The following is a 19738-nucleotide window of genomic DNA, read 5'->3' as shown; positions in this document are numbered from 1 at the left end:
CAACCATAAAGGTTCATTTATTTTAAGACTGTAACTTGGGGGCTTCTTTCTGTGTTTACTAAACATGGAAGGTCATTGACAATTTTCCATATTTTCTTTTTGAGTCTTCCCTCCTACATGGAACAAAAAAAAAAGAAAGGAAAAGCAAAGACCCAACAAAAGGCAGCCACCAGGACAAGACTCCTCATGACACCAGGCGCCTGGCTGACGTCAGGCCCGCATGTCATTGCCTGGCGCGGAGTGTCGGCCACACGTGTGTTGTGAAGCGCTGGGCAGCGGATGCTCAAGGTCTCGGGGGGGGGGGCGAGTCTGCCGCACTCACCGGGGGAGAAGTGAGCGCTTCAAGTCACAACAGTACAGTCGCTTCACTTCGGCGCTAAAGTAAGTAAGTGAGTGAGTGTTTTTATCTTGAACCGAGCTTTGCGCCTGGCTCGGTTTCGGAATTTGGAGGGTGCCGGCCTGCATTCCTGGTGCGGAAAACCAAACCTGCGCCCCGGCTCTGGAGCGGGTAGACAAGCCTCTCTATTGATGCGGGGGGGGGGTTTGTTTGAAAGGGCGCGGTGCCTGTTATTATTTAATTACAGGCGGGGGATCTATATCCTGGAATCTTATTGTGATACAGTATATAATTATGTAACAACCGGTCTAAGTGAGAATCTGGTTTGATCCGAGCCTCTACCTGTGACTGGCCCGGGAAAAGGGGGTTACTTTAGGGATCTGGCCCTGGAAAAGGGGGTTACTTTAGGGATCTGGCCCGGGAAAAGGGGGTTACTTTAGGGATCTGGCCCTGGAAAAGGGGGTTACTTTAGGGATCTGGCCCGGGAAAAGCGGGTTATTTTAGGGATCCCGGGCCGGGAAAAGCGGGTTATTTTAGGGATCTGGCCCGGGAAAAGCGGGTTATTTTAGGGATCCCGGGCCGGGAAAAGCGGGTTATTTTAGGGATCTGGCCCGGGAAAAGCGGGTTATTTTAGGGATCTGGCCCGGGAAAAGCGGGTTATTTTAGGGATCCCGGGCCGGGAAAAGCGGGTTATTTTAGGGATCTGGCCCGGGAAAAGCGGGTTATTTTCGGGATCCCGGGCCGGGTTGCGACAATGTATCCAATTCCGGACGTTCTATTCGAATCCGCGCCTTTTAATGTAACAGCCGGGTCGGCGCAGAGAGCTCGCTGTTAAACCGGCTCATGTGATGTGTTCCTATTATCCGTATGTCTTACATCGGGCAACGTTTGTTTGTCTCGAATCAGCGCACTTTTAAATCTTCCTCTTGTTTTTTTTTTTGGCGCTTTTTTTCCATTAATTGGCGGATTTATGCCCTTTCCCATAAGCTGAACAGCGTGTTCCCAAAGTTTGTCAAGCAGTTTTAAACTGTCAGTTGCAACGCCTGCTTTTCTAGGGGTGAGACTGTAATAAAGCAGCAAAAAAAAAGTGGTAGAATTTAGTCCCTCCAGTGACTCAGGTAAACTTTCTGTCTCTGAGACGCAGGTTTGATCCTCGGTCAGTGCTATTACAGTGCATAAGGACGTATTAGGACCAGGCTTGGTCACAGAGGTAGGTTTTAAGGAGCGTCTTAAAGGAGGTGGAGAAGTGGAGGGAATTCCAGAGCTTTGGGCCTAGGCAGCTGCTGATGGAGTGATTAAAATCAGGGATGTTCAAGAGGCAAGAATTAGAGGATCGCAGATATCTCTGAGGCCGTGCAGGGATTAGAAAACAAGGATGAGAATTTTAAAATCAAGGTGTTGCTGGACCGGGAGCCAATTTAGGTCAGCGAGCACAGGGGCGATGGGTGAATGGGACTTGGCGCGAGTTTGGATACGGGGAACAGAATTTTGGATGAGCTCAAGTTTATGGAGGATGGGAGGCCAGCCAGGAGAGCTTTGAAATAGTCAAGTCAAGTCTAGAGGTAGCAAATGCACGGATGAGGGTTTCAGCAGCAGATGAGCTGAGGCAGGGGTGAAGATGGGCGATATTAAGAACATGGAAGTAGACAATCTTGACGATGGGGTGAATATGGGGTCAAAAGCTCATCTCAGGGTCAAATAGGATGCCACGGTTGTAAACGGTCAGGTTCAGCCTCAGACAGTGGCCAGGAAGAGGGATGGAGTTTGTGGTGGGGACCGAAGATGTAGGCTTCAGTCTTCCCAATATTTAGTTGGAAGAAATTTCTGCTCATCCAGTACTGGATGTCAGACAAGCAGCGTGACAAATCAGATGCAGTGGAGGGTTCGAGCGAGATGGTGGTGAGGTGGAGCTGGGTGTCGTCAGCGTACATGTGGAACCTGACATGTTTTTGGATGATGTCACCAAGGGGCAGCACGTAGATGAGAAATAGGAGGGGGCCCAAGGATAGATCCTTGGGGGATTCCAGAGGTCGCTAGCACCCACTAATCAGCATGGTATATGTTTACCTTCCATTGAATTTGTGAAATAAAAGAGAAAGAACAAACTCTTGTGTAGTGCCTTCCAGGACATCCCAAAGCGCTTCACACCAGAGGAGTATTTGAGGAACGCAGTCACTGTCATAACATAAGGAAACGTGGCAGCCAATTTGTGCACAGCAAGTTTCCTCAAACAACAATGAGATAATCACCAGATCTTCTGGTTTAGAGATGCTGGTTGAGGAATAAATATCGGCCAGGACACTAGGAGAACTTCCCTGCTCTTCTTTGAATAGTGCCATGGGATCTTTTACGTCTAACTGAGAGGGAAGACAGGTCCTCGGTTTAACGTCTCGTCAGAGAGACAGTGCAGCACTCCTTCAGTGCTGCGCTGAAGTGCCAGCTTACATTATGTGCTCTATGTTAAAATATATCCAATAGTAATAATGACAGAAAACTGGGTAGCAACAACACACTTGAGTTATTGGGCCAGAATTTGCTGTACCTTCTAGGATTCTATTACTGGGATGCTACCGGGACTTGATGGTTTGACTTATAGGGAGAGGTTGGATAGACTGAGACTTTTTTCCCTGGAGAGTAGGAGGTTTAGGGGTGATCTTATAGAAGTCTATAAAATAATGAGGGGCATAGATAAGGTAGATAGTCAAAATCTTTTTCCAAAGGTAGGGGAGTCTATAACGAGGGGGCATAGATTTAAGGTGAGAGGGGAGAGATACAAAAGGGTCCAGAGGGGCAATTTTTTCACTCAAAGGGTGGTGAGTGTCTGGAACGAGCTGCCAGAGGCAGTAGTAGAGGCGGGTACAATTTTGTCTTTTAAAAAGCATTTGGACAGTTACATGGGTAAGATGGGTATAGAGGGATATGGGCCAAGTGCAGGCAATTGGGACTAGCTTAGTGGTATAAACTGGGCGACATGGACATGTTGGGCCGAAGGGCCTGTTTCCATGTTGTAAACTTCTAAGGCATCTAACGGCATTTGCCGTTTGTTAGACTTGCCCCTGCACCCTTCGGATCGAAAAAAATGTTGCCCACAAAGTCACTGAAAGTGCGAGCTGATAACGACGCAGCGAGGGAAACGGCATCTGGGACCTGAGTGAACAGGGGCAACCAACAGGGTATCTCCTTAACCAGTGAGATTTAAGGATTGGGACATAAACACAAGAAGGACTGAAAAGGAGGGTGAATTAAATGTTAAATCAGGTATTGAAAGAGAAATAAAGAGAGGGAAAGAAAGATAGAAAGGAAAAGTTTAAAAAAAAGTTCAACATTTTTTAAAACTCCATGAAAAATTCAAAAGCTGAAGAAATGAGACTCCAAACTTAATAGTTAATTTTCGGTGCTAGAGAGGTTGATTGGTAATCATTAACACTTATCATGTTGTTAAAAGGTACTTGCATTTGTAACGATTTAACTTTCTTTGGCGAGTTTAATGGGCAAATACAGCAAGTTCCTAACAAAACGGGGAGACTAAGGGTGAAATGCCATTTTTGTGAAATTAAGGCGGAGTGGCGCAATTTGGGCAGCAACTTTTGGCTATTCACATTTAACCACGCGTCGGCTCCTTGCCTGAAGTTGCTGTGCCGTTTACCCGTAAACAATGGCGAGTGCCGTTAGCCGTGCCGTTATTTTGACAGCAAATTCTGGCCCAATGTTTTCACACTTCTTGAGCACCTATGTTAGATGGTGTAAATGCCAAGTTTTGTTAATGCAGCTGTGGAATGTACAGGAGAGTGAAGGTTATGATTGGCTGCTGAATTTGCAGATCCAAAATTCTTTCTATCCAATCACATTCCAGCAGCTTTTCTCTATAATATCAGCATGCGGTATGAAAGGTTCAATATTAGAATATGTTAGTGATATTTTTTGTCGTGTTTTATTTTGTTAAGAATTGACAGCTCATTGAGATCTAACTTTGTTCTTTTTTTGTGCTGACTAGACTTCAGGAGACAAATGAAGTACATTTTGGTGACTGGTGGGGTGATCTCAGGGATTGGAAAAGGAATTATTGCTAGCAGCATTGGAACCATCCTGAAGTCTTGTGGGCTGCATGTCACCTCAATCAAAATCGACCCGTACATTAATATTGATGCTGGAACGTTCTCTCCATATGAACATGGTAAAGAATTTTGCATCCCTAATGGATGTCCAACTCCCCTCTGAACTTTCACACTCAGCATTCTGTGTGCTGCAGTATTACTGCAGTGGGTAGAAGGATTTGAACAGATAAACGTTTATTCTGTAAAACAGTGATTCTTAATTGTGGGAAATATCTCAATTATAGAACTGTTGAAAGGTTTTCAGTTGGTAAAACCGGGTAATAACTAATCATATTCATTAGACTAGGCTCTATTTTCACAGGTGCCGCTCGTTTGCATGTGTTTTCTAGTAAAGGTAAATAATTAATGATTGAGACTTTTCAGCATCAAATATTTCACATGGGGTGGTGCATTTTTTTTAAATTGTCCAATGGCTTGGGTGGGAGGGTATTGCCATACGACATGGGTAGAAGGTTACGTTATTTTGCATGGTGACTTTGTTTTAGCAGTCTTGAAACATCCTCTTGAGACGTACGGAGCTAAAGTAGTTAGAATTGCACAATCTCTGTATCGAGGAGTCAAAACTGGTAAAGTTATGTTGTTGGTGTGGGGTTGAATTATGACCTAAAGCAAGAGGACTGATCAGTAGTACAGTGCACTGCTGTATTTGTATATCAGTACATGTACAGTACCTTGTTGACTGCAATGTATATGCAATGAATCCATCAAATATCTGGATAATTTGGCTCTTGTTTGCTAATATAAATGCATGGACGAAAACGTATTCAAATTAAACAAAATCCAGCGTGAGTTTTGAAACTTTGGAGGTGCAAGATGCGGCAGTAACTTCAACCGTATTTGTGGACACGAGGCACATTAAGCAATGTTACACTAGTTACACCTATCAGCGCATGGCCTACCAACCCAAGGGATTGGTGTACTGCCTTTATAAACTGTAGTAGCTTTGAATAATTAAAGCAGTTTGTACAGTACCTTGTAGGATGCAACCTCTTTACAAGAATGAAAAATAAGGATCTATAACAAATAGTGTAATCAACAACATATTATGCACTTGTGTGGTGATGTGGATACTGTAGCAACTCTAGCTATGCCCACCAAAAGTGCTGGTGGGGAATGGAGGTACATGACAATACTAGCTGGAGTTGACACAATATCCCAGAATAAGATGTGAGTTGGTGTGTTATAAAAGCATATCATATCTGCCCCACATCTACCCATCGATTTTGGTTGAACTCCTTGGGTTGGTGAGCAATGTGCTGGTAAGTATAATTGATATAACATTGTTTAAGCTGCCTCACTTGTATAGATCAGGTTAATGTAACACAAGGGCATAAGGGACAAACTCAGAACATGTTGATTAGCAGCTTTTAAAAAGACTTGCATTGTAATTTTTTTCTTTTCCTTACAAACTGAACCAACCTGGTTTTACAGCGACTCCTCTCCAGTGTATCAATGCTGTGTATAGTTCCTAAAAGTAGCATTATAAAGGGTATCTACAGTACTTCAGATGAATTTGCAAAACCTGTGAAATAATGCTCCTTTGGTTGTACAGGTGAGGTGTTCGTGTTGGATGATGGTGGAGAAGTAGACTTGGATCTGGGAAACTATGAGAGATTTCTAGACATCCGTTTAACAAGAGACAACAACATTACGACAGGGAAGATCTACCAGTGGGTGATTAATAAGGAAAGAAAAGGGGATTACTTGGGCAAAACTGTACAAGGTAAATAGCTTTCAAATGTTGACAAGTATAAAGGGCTCTCCCTTCAGTTTTATGTACTTTTCTTTTTGAATACTGTCAGTATATATTGTGGGTATTAAATGAATGTAGAACTTTTTTAACTTGGTTGTGTGAAAGGAAATTGTAAGAAGTTATATCATTTCTCCTTAGTTTAGAGATTTTCCTCCAACATCTAAGTCAAGCAAATGATATAAAAAAATAGACCTTGCACTGATTTGGAACATTGACTTTTCACTTGTCTGGACCAGGCTGCATGTTTGTATGTGGAGTTTCTTTTCCCTCCCCTCACAGCCTGCCTGAGATGAGGGGCTCTGAATTTGTGCACCAACCTGCACTGAACCACAACAATTCTGACTTACTTTTAATCTAATTCATTACTTTCCGTTGGCTTCCTATTCCCCAACACATTAAATATTTTGGTGCTTGTCTCCAAATATCTCCACGGCCTCACCCTACCCTATGTCTGTAAACCTCTTGTATCCCCTCCCACGCTCTTTAGCTATCTGATTCTGCCTTTGAGGATCCCCACTCCTCCCTTCTCCTTATTATTGCTGGTGGAGCCTACTGCTTGCACAGCCCTACTCTCTGGGACTCTTTCCCTAAACCCTGCTACTTCTCGCTGCACCTTTTTATTTAAAAAAAAAACAAAAACAACTCTCATCCTAATCTTTTTGAACGAGCTTTTAGTTACTCCTCCTAATCTTTCCCTCCATGTCTGTTTCTCTGTTTCCGTTGTAAAGTGCCTTGGGGCGTTTTAACATTAACAACTTGTACTGATAAGATGTTTTTAGTGACTTACTCATCATTCAGAGTAAAGTTCACTGCAGCCTCTGTAGCACAATCTCCTATTGCAGTAAAAGTGTGTTACTTTTATTTTCTACATCTGGCACCCTTCAGGCCCCTCTGAGTGAGGTTGCCAGCTTGAGTTAGATTTTGGGCAGTTTCGCCTCGAGGCGGTGCTCAATAGAACCTGGGTTACGGCTACTCCAAGCTCATTTCGCTTTGCACCTTTTACAACTAACAAAAGAACTTAACATCCCATCAGTCTAGACTAAATTTTGTGGTGATGCAAATTTTCTGTAACCCCTACTGTATCAGACTTTCTCTTTTTTCCTTCTCTGTCCTCTCCTCTTTCCCCCGCCCCTCCAAACCCATACACACACATACAATGTGTTTTTGCTACTTTCGAATGCTGCTACGGGAAAGTACATTTTACAAGTATGGCTGGTAGATTCAGGTGTTGGGTCAGTTCTAAAATACGGTCTGTAATTGTGCCGCTGGCTGCAGTTTAATTTTCTGATTAGATGTATTGCCGTTTGAAACTTTATCGAACAGGTAGCTATATTCAAAATTGGCGTACATTGTTCAGCGAGGAAAGCAGTAAATGATTAGATGCATTTTGAAATGGATTATGTGACTAATGTTCACATTTGTCGTCTTGTAGTTGTTCCACATATCACGGATGCCATTCAGGAATGGGTGGTGCGACAAGCACAGATTCCAGTTGATAATGATGGGGTCGAACCTGAAGTGTGTGTCATTGAGGTAAGAAAGAAAGAATTGCATTATAAAGCACCTTACCGTGCTCGGGATATTCCAAAATGCTTTATGACCAGCCGATTACTTTTTTGAAGTGCAGTTACTTATTATCTAGGCAATTTGGGTACAGCAAGGCCCCACAAACAGCAGTAAGAATGACCAGTTAATTGTTTTTGTGTTGTGCTGTTGGTTGAGGGAGGAATGTTGGCTAGGACTTCAGCAGAATTCCCTGCTCTTTGAATAGTGCCATGGTATCTTTTACATTCACTTGAACTGGCAGGTAAAGCTCCTCTGACAATGCAGCACTCCCTTAGTACTGCACTGAAGTGTCAGCCTAAATTTTGTGCTGGAGTGTAACTTGAATCTACCATCTTCTGACTCCAAGGCAAGAGTGCTACCAACTGAGCCAAGATGATGGGTAATTATGAAGCTGGCTTTGAACCTCTGAGCTTGACATTATTACAAAGCTGATGTTTGTGTAAAGATAACTTAAGTGGTTGAATTATAATTTCACCCACTCCACCATTTCCTCCTTTCTTTCTCCCGTTAGACACTGACTATTCATGGGGTACAATTGCATTTGTACCATTAGCCCTGTGGTGCCTCATCTAAATGGTGATTCTTTGTGAGTCCAGACAGTGATTGTTGGTAAGCTGTTTGACAGTGAAGGCATCACAGCCAATGTCCAATTCTGTTCCCACCCAACATCCCGAGATGCTCACTTTCCAACAAGGGTGACTGAATAACAATCAGGGCAGGAATCCTGGCTGATTTTCTCATTTTCTTCCCCCTCCCCTTCCCAATAACCGAGAGGCAATTGAGTCCCATTTCTGATTACATTTGGCTGTTCTGTCTGTTATTTACACTCACACTTTTTAGCCTGGGTTGACGGGCAGCAGGCACTTTTCTGTAAAGTGAAAGAAAATAAGTCAGAGTTGTTTTAGAAGGCTGCTCTTTCTTATCTACCCTTTACAGGGTGGGATTGGCAGAGGCTTGGGAATAGGTCCTATTGATCAGAGAATGGGGATCGGAGAAGCCAAGACAGTCTTGCAAATGGAATCCTTAGGCATACAGTCAGGGTAAGGTTGTTTCTAAGAGACTTGCAAATAACAGTAATGGCTGTTCTGGTCCTAACTAGGTCAGGAACCCGATGTGGACTTGGTTAAAATGTGTCTCTTACTTTCTAAACATGTCGCTCGTCTAACCATATCTTCTCTGTACTTAGCTGGGTGGTACTGTGGGAGATATTGAAAGCATGCCTTTCATTGAAGCATTCAGACAGTTCCAGTTTAAAGCCAAAAGAGAGAACTTCTGCAATATTCATGTCAGTTTAGTGCCTCAGGTGAGTTCTGATTGTGACACTTCATTAGTATTCATGCTGCATCTACCTGTCTCTGAAGGTAGAACTGCATTTCTGAACTGCTGATATTTGAGTCTTTGGAGGACCTGTACATTGTTAATCTGTTTTCCTGTAGGATTATTTTGATGTGCTGGAAAAAACAATAATTTTTCCAGTGTGATTATAATTTTTTTTTTCCTTTCCACACACTGTCCCTGACTGACTGAGGGTGGGCAATCTGCTTCCAGGTTCCTGGTAATGCATCTTTGAAACAGGTATGGCCAGTAGGTGCATAAAAGTAGCATGGGGCTGATATACCCTGCCTTCCAACTAGTTGGGTACCAGGGCGTCTAGTGTTCCTCCGATGCAATTAAATTGTAAAATTCAACTAAAACAAAATACAAATCACACTTTTATTTTTCCCCCCTTGTGTCCTTTCCAGAGTTTTTGTTTTCCCCTCAGTAGCCCTGGGTTTTTTCTGAGTTTTGCCTCTCCCAGGAGATTACATGGCTGGGGGGAGGGGGCCGATTGGGTGGGGTGGAAAGTGTCTAGCCATGATGCTCTAGCCGTCATGAGGTGTGGGGCAGGCTTGATGGACCATCTGGTCTTTTCCTGCCCGTTAATTTTGTATGTTCCTAAAGATGGCAGTTCATGCCTGGGGAAAGTTTCACAGGCAGTAATGGTCCACTAGAACCGATTCCAAGTAGTTATGCATGATGGATGAGCCAATAAGTGAATGCCAGTGGGGTACTTGATGGGGAATATCACATTCAGCTATTTCTGTCCACAAGCACTTCGACTGGGGGTTGTTCTTGATCAAAAGCAGGAGCCCTAACTGATATTTATTTGCCATTCCTGCCCGGCCTGAGGAGGGAATTCAGTTGGCACGCCCTCGAGGCGGCCTGAACTAACTCAGTAGAAGCCAGTGATAAAACCGGGCATCTGGGTGACTGAGTGCAATATGTGTACGTAATGAAGTGATGTGGCTGTTCTCTGCTTCAAAGCACAAAGGGCAGTATTATCTGTAGTTATTTAGTTGCGGTGACTTGTTAAAGGGGTTGTAAAACTTGTTGCTTAGTCCACTTCGGTTATTTTTAATGTTAAATGTGATAATAGTTGCATCCTATGTTACAACTTCCAACCATACTGGATTTTTGTTCAGTTAGCATGTATATTCCTGACTTTGCTGTGGGTAACATACTGCACACATAAACCACTTGATTATGTTTATTGTTTCAGCCAAGTACGACAGGAGAGCAAAAAACAAAACCAACACAGAACAGTGTTCGGGAGCTTCGAGGACTTGGACTGTCGCCAGACCTAGTAAGTGGAAAGCAATTTCTTGCTTTAACCAGGAGCCAATCACTGCACAGAGTGGGTCATAGATTAACGCAAAATTGCTGGTGTTTGCTTTGGAAATACTATTTCAATTGTCTGCAAATTGTGTCAACTCCTTGACTAATCTTCATGACCTCCCTAATCCAAAAAAAAAGTTAAATATTTTCAAAGTTACTGAAGTTTAATATAGCGTTGTCTCTAACCCAGTTGTTTGATTTGTTGCAAACAGAAAGAAGCTGTTTAGTGACTCAAAATGAAGACTGTACCTTTGTCATAGATCCTATGATTTTATTTTAAGCTGGAAAAAAAAGCCACTGAGGGCAAGCCACTCCCTACTGGCTAGAGTTTGTACAATCACAAGTCCTCACCAGCAGAACAACTGCCAAAGCTCTGACACTCCCTACCTGCAAAAATGTTGACCTGGTGATCCCAAGTGATGGATGTGTCAGTTTTCAGAGACCAGCAGAACAGAGGTTAAAAACAGGAGAGTAAGAAAAGAAAAGCGAAAAGCCATAAGGGAGGAAAGAGAAAAAAGTAAAGGAGCAGGGAGAATGAGAGAAACAGAAATGAAGAAGGGAGCGAAAAAGAGGCAGAAATGTAGGAGGGGATGGAGAAAGAGACCGAATTGAAGGTGAAGATAGAGAGGGGGACAGAATTGAAGGAGGGGACACAGGAGTGAAAGAGGTGTGAAAAAGAGAGATGGATGAGAAGGGGGAGGAAAGACACTAACAGACAGAAGTGAGAGACAAGTAATGAAGGGGGTAGGGACATGCCTAATAAGTGAAGCGGGAGGGAGAAATGTAGCAAAGCAAAGATAGTTTGGTACAATATTTGACACGTCATTATTCGTTACTACGATTTCCATGACTTTTGACACTTATTGGTGAATCTGTGACCTTCCCAAAAAATTTACCACAACAAGATTACAACCTTTTTAACAAGTCTGGGCTGTTGATGTTTATTTTGTAAGAATCAGGGGTTCAGTGAGGAGGGGGCGGGGAGCTTCATGGGAAATGGTAAAGGAGAGTTAAAACTTTATTGTTCATGATTGGCAAAATAAAATAACCACTGGATCACGGTGATTTAGAAAATATTAGTCTTTAAGTAACATTTTTCGACTGCGACAATTACGTTATTCATTCTTTCACAATATACACTGAACTTTTCCGACACCTGATTTGCTATTTTGCTGCTTTTACATGTTTGCATTTTTATGCTTATCACGTGGAAGGATGTCTGTGCTGGGGAATGGTCCACATTTCTAATTTGATTATTTAAGTGCTAGCATCAACCACTCTCCCTTCCAACATAGCACAGGATATTTCCATAGTAAAGTTCTCTCTACTGATATAAGCTCAAAAGAGCACCTTTACTACAGTGGTGTGAACTTTCTATTTCTCACACCAGCCATCCTTACAGATTCTGAGTGAGGATGCTGTAAGTACTGTGTTGTGGGCTGATAACCTAGTTCCTACAGGTTGAGACAACTCAAATGCGCTTTGGGACACTGCGGCTTGCAGGGAGAGAAGACTTTTATTTTGACAATCTAGGAGGGATTCAAACTCGGGTGCTAGAAGTGAAGGAACGAGAGAGTGGTAATCTACTGTACCACCTGGTCCTGCTCCTTGTGTTCCAGCAGAGTTGAATTGAAAGATGGGGGAGACAGAGAGGAGAAAAATTCATTCCTTATTATCCACACTATATAAAAGTTTGACCTTTTGATGGGTTCCTTAGAGACACGGACAACACACAAGAAAACTATTTTCTATATGGATGCCAAGACTCAAGCTGCTGCTCCCACTCCTTGTAAAGGCCATCACTGTGCCTCTTGGTTTGTTAGATCGTTTTTAACCAGTTCATTTTTCTCCAGTATTTGCTCTGTTGCACCTAGCATTGTTCACTTCAATTCTTGGACCTGGCTACAAGAAACAGGTAGTGTAGGTTTTCTCTCTTGGTATAAAGGTCGCTAGCATCTCAGCCAAGCTTTCTCTATGCATACTGGGACTGAAGGTCCTGCCCATTTCCATAGTGCCTAATGCACACCTATTCATGAGGACCTTGCAGCTGAATTTATTCAGCTGTTGTTGACCTGAATTAGTTCCCATTTCCCATCCAGTGAAGATTGGCCAGACCTCTGCTTGCAACATCAACAGGTAGTCACAGGGGAGCAATGTCTGAAAAGGATTCCTCTATATTAGCCATCCCCACAGTTAACGGTAATGATGCTTGGGTACCTGGTGTGATGGGGGACTCACCTACAAGGGCACTGGACCTCAGTCCAGTCTATCTGGCATATCAACCACCTTGAGCTTGGAATAGTAACACTAGCTCTGAAATACTTCCAACCCCAGATTCAGGGAAACTGTGCGTATGGGTGAACAACATGACGAAATGCTACATAAACGAGCTAGAGGGACTCATTTTTGATCTCTTTTTAGCTGGATGTGCTCTGTCTAGCTCACTGCTCTCTGAGCAAGATAATAGATGCTCTCAGATCATCACTTAACAAGAATAAACAGCAAGAAGGTAGATGCCCTTCGTTACCTTGCCATCCACCCTCACAGATGCATCAGTAAGAGCAGCAATAAGATGCTTTATTTGAGGAGTAAGTATTTGACTTTTAATAAACTCTGTTTGTAATGTTGCCATAATCATCTTTGCAGATTGTCTGCCGCTGTACAACTCCCATGGAGAAGTCTGTAAAAGAAAAGATCTCTATGTTCTGCCATGTAGAACCGGAACAGGTAAAATTACAAGCATACATCAGTTTAATGACTTGTGTTATAGTAATATTACTAGTGTGAGTGGTGTAACATTCTGAGGCTGGGTCATTGAACCTTAACACTTAAACAATCGGCATCAACTTTTTGCGTTCTCCTTTCTCATTGAAAGCAGTGATCAGTAATGGGTATTCAGAGCAAGGTGCCTTGCACAGATAAGTGGTGAGCCCTATTGGGAGACCAATCATTAGGATCATTTTTGTACTCCACACAGACTAGGCCCAGACAAATGGTTCATTCTTCTCTCTCACTAGTGTCAAAGCTCTTGTGAGTCAACATACTATACTGCCAGTTTAGTCTGTTAAGGATTTGGAAATTAGGCTGCTATTCAGCATGTTCTTTCCTTGGTGAAGGGTGTGCACGTGTGCTCTCTGCTTATAAAGCCAGTGTGAAATCTATTTGGGGCAGCCTACAGAAGTAATGTTGATATTTGCTCTGGGAGAACAGTGTTGTTACATTTATTCACCATTAGGCAAAGTGATGTCATGTAACCATTATTTAAGCTTGATGAAACTACAGAGAAGTCAAAATAGAGGTCAGTTTAGTCCAAGAGTTGCCTGACAATTAACAACAGTAACAACTTGTGTGTGTGTTTGTAGATATGCATATATTATCAGCGTTTTTAAGGTAGAAAAATGTCCCAGAAGCATGAGGAAAAAGGACACCATCAGTATGCTGAAGTACTTGTTAAGATTTTTGTTTTGCTTTTTATTTCTTTTAACGTAATGGCTCACAGTTGCTCTACAGAGAAGTAGAGATGGCACTGATGTACAGGTACTCTCTACACAGTGATGGGATACATTGCACATCAAGTTTTTTTAATCTTAGCTATGGATGGAGTGGTTGCAGATTGAAGGCCTGCCAGGAAATAAATCAAACAGTGATTCACTTGAGCTGCCTTCAGATAATGTACCACCTGCTTGGTTGTTTCAAAACATGAGGAAGGAGGAAGCCTCTGAAAGCTTGTGAATTTCAAATAAAATTGTTGGACTATAACTTGGTGTTGTAAAATTGTTTACAAAACATTATTGGCAGAGACTGTGAAGCAGCTCAAAGTGGAAGGAATCTAATGAAGGATAGAACAACTTGTAGAAAAACCTGTTGAGACATTGTGCCTGAATATCCTTTAAATTTCTCCAATATTTGAAGAGAAAAATAGCTTTTAAAAAATGTCTATTTCCATAATTTTTTGAAAAAACAGCTTGAAAATGTTTGCATAATGTAGTGATTGCTCAAGGAGTTGTTGCACCTCCTGCCGATGAGTTTCTAGCATTACCTTTCTAACTCCTTTCCTGTGGTTTGACATTCTACAATCATTCCCTAGAATAATTAGGAAAACATACACATGGTATTTACTTATACTGGTGTTGCTCTTTAAATGGCTTAAATAGCTCTGTTTGATTTCAGGTTATTTGTGTGTATGATGTTTGTTCCCTCTACCGAGTCCCTTTGTTACTTGAAGCAGAGGGTGTAGTGGGGTATTTTAAGGAAAGACTCAACCTCCAATATGAAGCTAAACCTAGAAGACTGCTAAACAAGTGGAAAGAGATGGCAGATAGGTACGGTATCTCACTCTTGCTCTCACTTTCACTCTCTCTCTCTATCTCTGTAACATTTGCTGTAAAAGGATAATTTCGTTTTAGACAGTAATTTAGGATGATTTTCTCCTGATAGAAAATGGACTTGTAATTTATGAGATTGTGTGCTAAGTGCAAGAGTCTAGAGCTTCATTGTGTGAACTTTCTCCTTTTGACATTATGTTTCCAGTACTTTGATAGCGCTGAGGCTAATTGATTTGTCTTTTAAACATGTATGGGATTAGCAGACTTCAAGGAAATATAAGATTTAAACTGTACCTCACTAAAGGAAATTCAGATAAATTGGCGCAATAGGTAGTGCTTTTTAAGGCTTAATGGGAAAGTTTTTTGATGATTAGGGAGAGAAAGAGTGCTGTTTAATACTCATTATTTGATTAGCTGGGATCTCTACATTGAGTCTCACTATTAATATCTTAACGTTCTTTTTATATTTCTTGTGTTTTATGCATTTGAATGCTGATGGAGAACTGGCTTCTGAATATTTACAATTTGGGCTGCCTCAAATTTTGCTCACTGCAAAAGGCAGCCTTCGTATGCAAACCTTCTTGTGAACTGAAATGTAATCTTGCGTGTATGGTCAATGGGATGAGGTGTTCCTCAAGACTAATAATGTAACTTTAGGGTTATATCCGATATAGAACCAATTGCTCACCTTGTGTTCCTGATATCTTCAATAGGCAGAAAAACACTACTGGCAGACCATATACTTAGGCCAAACTATAAATTATTACAAGAAATGTACATTGAAGAAGTTAAATCAGCAGAAATATGGTATTTTCATTGGTACACTGAGTTTTCGGAGTTCAGCGTAACAATTTTTTTCAAAATTTCTTTTCCTGTTCCAGGGTCTGTTTAAAACATATTCCTTTCATGCTATTCATGTTGCACTCATGCCGTTGCACTTATGGAGTTCTGCCTTGTCTCAATGACTTGTACTTGTGGCTTTCAAATGAACTAAAGATGAGCAGCAATCTTGAGTCCCTTATGCCAAAAGAAACCTTTCATGTGATAGGCGTGAATTTGATAAGAGTGCTGTTTTTCTAGTAGGTTATCCCCTGATGGGACAATCATTCCAGATAATGGCCCCTCGTAGTGACAAACAACGTGTGAGGAATTAAACCAATTTTGTCCCAATAGGAATCTGTCTTCAATCCATGAATATAAGCAGAGGCTGACAATCCTGTTTGGAGTATATTTGCCTCTTCCCTCACACATGCACAAAGCCAACTGAAATTCCTTTTAGAGGGCAGGTAACAGAAGCCAGTTAAAATTTTCATTAATGCACAAAGTGTCCAGATAGGATTGTGTGTATTTGCTCAAAACATGCACACACATACCCACTCACACAAAGGTAGAATCAGCCCCTTCCAGATCACAGTTAACAGAAAGTGTTTTAAATTTGTCAACTTTGGCTCTGCTATACTTTGAATGACAAGATCTAACACACACATTTTACAATTTGAATCATGTCAATGAGTTGGAACTAAGATCTGTCAATAGAAAAAATGTAATTAATTGAAGGAAATTAACTCCTTATTTCCATTTTTTTGCCATCTGTCCAGGATACGGGATTTCCTGTGTTGCAACTTTGTAGAACCCTCGTTTTTTGAAGGAAAACTGTTAGTGGCTATCAATTAATGTGACTTGGTGGTGTAGGATCATATACTTGTGACCCTACTGAGTGTCAAAGAAAAGTTTTCTATCTTAATTTAGTGGGTGGTGTCCTGGGGTAGCAGAAGTGTGGGGTAAGAATCAATGTAGAAAGAGGGAATGTCATTGGATCAATGATGGGTTTGTTTTTATCTTGATTGTAATGCAGATAGCATGTGTATTTTTAATTTTATTACTTTTAAACTTCTGAAACTATTCTACTAATGTGAGTTATAGAGACTATAATCAGATGATTGTTTCTAAGTGAGCTGAGTGGGCTTGCCTTATGAGTAATAAATGACAGGTCATTTGTTCAGATTGAGTTTATGGAAGGGTTTCACATACAAAAAGCATGTTCAAATACCTACCTTTCAGCAGCCACCTTTCAACACAATCTGTCCCTTTGAGCAACAATGGTAGCTTGTCTTCAAACTTTCCCTCTCTCCAGGTCCTGCGTTGTACTGAGTTATCTACAGAACATGCACTGTATTCCCTGCAATAAACCACTAATGATTAAGCAGTTCAGGCAGCATCTGTGGAGAGAGAAACTGAGTTAACGTTTCAGGTCAATGACCTTTCATTAGAACTGAGGCAGCGATCCTTGTTTACATTTTGGATTGGATTTTGTGGGGAAGATGATGTAATGCTTTCTTTGTTTTGTGGGTAAGAGTGCAATTTTTTTTTAATATAGATGCTTTAAAACTGAGCCTCAGTCTTAACGTATGGAGTGAGGTGATGATGCTTTTTAATAATTGCGCGCTGCAGAGGCCATGGCACATGTTGTGTTCGTAATCTGACACTATATGGGACATGGTGGAAGGCCCAGAGAGGAGCTATTACTGATGCTCAGTGAAAATCTGGGCTGTGGCAGGAACTAGCTGATCAAAGGTGCTCAGAAGTGTTTTTTGTACATCAAATAATTAGTTGATTGCAGTGTTCATTTGGTTGGGAGAAATTGGGAATGGAGGGGGAGGTGGTGGGCAACATGTGACTGATAACCAAGCTTCGAAGAGTGCCTTGTGATCACACTCTTCAGAAATGGTCCTATCTGAGTTTTGTTCCTTTCCAGTTTTACACAACCAGCACAATATGCATGCATCCTATTTCATGCTATTCTGCTGCCAGAAAACTTGTAATGCTGTCATACTAATCATCTGGTGCAATATATCACACTTGGTTTTGTTGCCCTGTCACCTGCATCATGTCCGGATGCTTCAGCAGCCTTGTCAGCTTCATTGTGAATTAAGTTACCACCATCGCAGCATCAGTAATGCCGCTGTTCTAATCAGCTTCTGCCAATGTTCTCCTCTCTTGCTTTGTTGAACAGTATCTGAATAGTAAGATATAAAAATTGGGATTTTTTTTTTCAGTTTCAGGCTTGGCTCAGTGGTAGCACTCTCGCCTCTGAGTCAGAAAGATGTGTGTTCAAGTCCCACTCCAGAGGCTTGAGCACAAAATCTACGCTGACACTCCACTGCAGTACTGAGGGAGGGCTGCACTGTCTGAAGTGCCGTCTTTCGGATGAGGCATTAAACCAAGGCCCCGTCTGCCCCCTTAGGTGGATGTAAAAGATCCCAAGGCACTATTTGAAGAACAGCAGGGGAGTTCTCCTGGTGTCCTGGCCAATATTTATCCCTCAAGCAACAGATTATCTGATCATTTATCTCATTGCTGTTTGGGACCTTGCTGTGCGCAAATTGGCTGCTGCATTTCCCGAAATCACAACAGTGATTACAATTTTAAAAGTATTGAATTGGCTATAAAGCGCTTTGGGACGTCCTGAGGTTTCAAAAGGCGCTATATAAATGCAAGTTCTTTCTTTTAGTCTGAAGGTGAAACTCACTGTTTGAATAGTTGAGCTTCTCTATCAAAAGATCCAGTACAAGATTGATTTATTTTATTTATTCATATTAAAATGTAAAATTTGTACATTTTATTCAGCTTTGCCATTTCTGTGACTACCTTTCTAATCTCTTCCTTTCTAATTGCAAAAAACTAAAACCAGATATGATCGCACATTAGAAATTTGCTCCATCGCCTTGGTTGGTAAATATACCAAACTCTCTGACTCGTATGCCTCTGTCATCAAGGCCTTGGAACACGCTGCTCTGGCTATTAACCAGAAGCTGGAAGTTAAGGTGAGATAAGTAACTCTTTAGTAAGATGCATTTATTCATTACGTTGCTGTGCAGTAACTGAATTATTGTATTTCTTAAGAATTACAGTGACGACTCGTGGTAATTTAACAACGGTAACAAATTGAGCAGAATGGATAAAAATAGATGTTAATTGTATGATTTGTATCAGTTGGGGTTAATCGTATTCAGGTGGTGGGTATCAACTGGGGACTCTCATGGATCCATTTTATAGGAGAGCTTAGCTAGGGTGTTGGGTGTGTAAGAGGAAACTCTGTGAATAAAGGCTTGGAAGTACCAAAAGACCAGGCTCTAGTATTCTTCGCCACATGGCTATCCAGTTTTAACAATAGATGTCCTTCAAATCTTTTAAAACAAAATCAGATTTTATCAAACATTACACCACTGGTTGTTTCTTCACACTAGTGTTACGATGAAACTCAGAAGAGATCAACATCTTTTTTCAGACAAAAAAGTTAATCTTATTTGGCATGAGCTGCCTTACAATTTAGGACACATATCCATTCCATATGTTGCGACAGTGAAGAGGGATGTAAGTTTGTGTCCGTGAAATTAGTATATAGGAGATTCCTATCTCAGTTGACCATTTAGGAATCAGATGCTAATTAGGAAAGCAGCTTCCATGGGGTTGGAAATGGGAACAAAGCATAAGTTGTCTCAATAATCTAGCAGCAGTGGCAGAAGCCTGAGGAGATCTGCCGTTCAATTATTTGTTGTACGTTGACCCCTAAGTAGGAGGATTTTATTTATTTATATATATATATATATATATATATGAAATTTGTATTCTTTTCTTGAAAAGTCACAATGTAGTACCACAGATTTTTAAATGTTGCTGATTTGTCTGTTAGTTTTAATGTAGAGAATAGAGCTCAGAGTGAGTAAAAGATCATCTTAATTTGTAACTTCTTTCTTCACAGTATATTGACTCTGCAGATTTGGAGCCTTCTAGACAACAGGAAGATCCAGTCAAGTACCATGAGGCCTGGCAGAACCTATGTAGTGCCAAGTAAGTACTAAAAATAATTCTCTCTGGCATGATTTGCCCCATAAGTACCACATAAATATCCCAATAAAATGCTCTTCAAGCACATTTCTGATACAGTGAATAATAACAAATTAGCTGTTTGAATCTGCACACCTTG

General features: G+C 41.4%; 1 protein-coding gene across 4 annotated transcripts in view; it reads left to right on the top strand.

Moving 5' to 3' along the window:
* Positions 1–232: 232 nt before the first annotated feature.
* Positions 233–19738, top strand: part of ctps1b (CTP synthase 1b) — a 32815-nt gene continuing 13309 nt past the window's right edge. The window contains exons 1-11 of one of the 4 annotated variants that reach the window (XM_068006710.1): positions 233–381; positions 4332–4511; positions 6005–6175; positions 7638–7738; positions 8958–9074; positions 9320–9346; positions 10311–10394; positions 13073–13153; positions 14597–14748; positions 18443–18575; positions 19514–19602. In XM_068006710.1, coding sequence (XP_067862811.1) covers positions 4346–4511; positions 6005–6175; positions 7638–7738; positions 8958–9074; positions 9320–9346; positions 10311–10394; positions 13073–13153; positions 14597–14748; positions 18443–18575; positions 19514–19602 — 1121 coding nt within the window. In that variant the 5' untranslated portion in view covers positions 233–381; positions 4332–4345. Of the gene's footprint in view, positions 386–4331; positions 4512–6004; positions 6176–7637; positions 7739–8957; positions 9075–9319; positions 9347–10310; positions 10395–13072; positions 13154–14596; positions 14749–18442; positions 18576–19513; positions 19603–19738 lie in introns of all 4 variants that reach the window. The other 3 variants (XM_068006708.1, XM_068006707.1, XM_068006709.1) reach the window with 3 other exon arrangements.

Source organism: Heptranchias perlo, chromosome 26, assembly GCF_035084215.1.
Source record: "Heptranchias perlo isolate sHepPer1 chromosome 26, sHepPer1.hap1, whole genome shotgun sequence".
In the NCBI taxonomy this organism is placed as follows: Eukaryota; Metazoa; Chordata; class Chondrichthyes; order Hexanchiformes; family Hexanchidae; genus Heptranchias; species Heptranchias perlo.
Note: the sequence above shows the minus strand (reverse complement) of the source record. Positions and strands in the feature narration are given on the sequence as shown.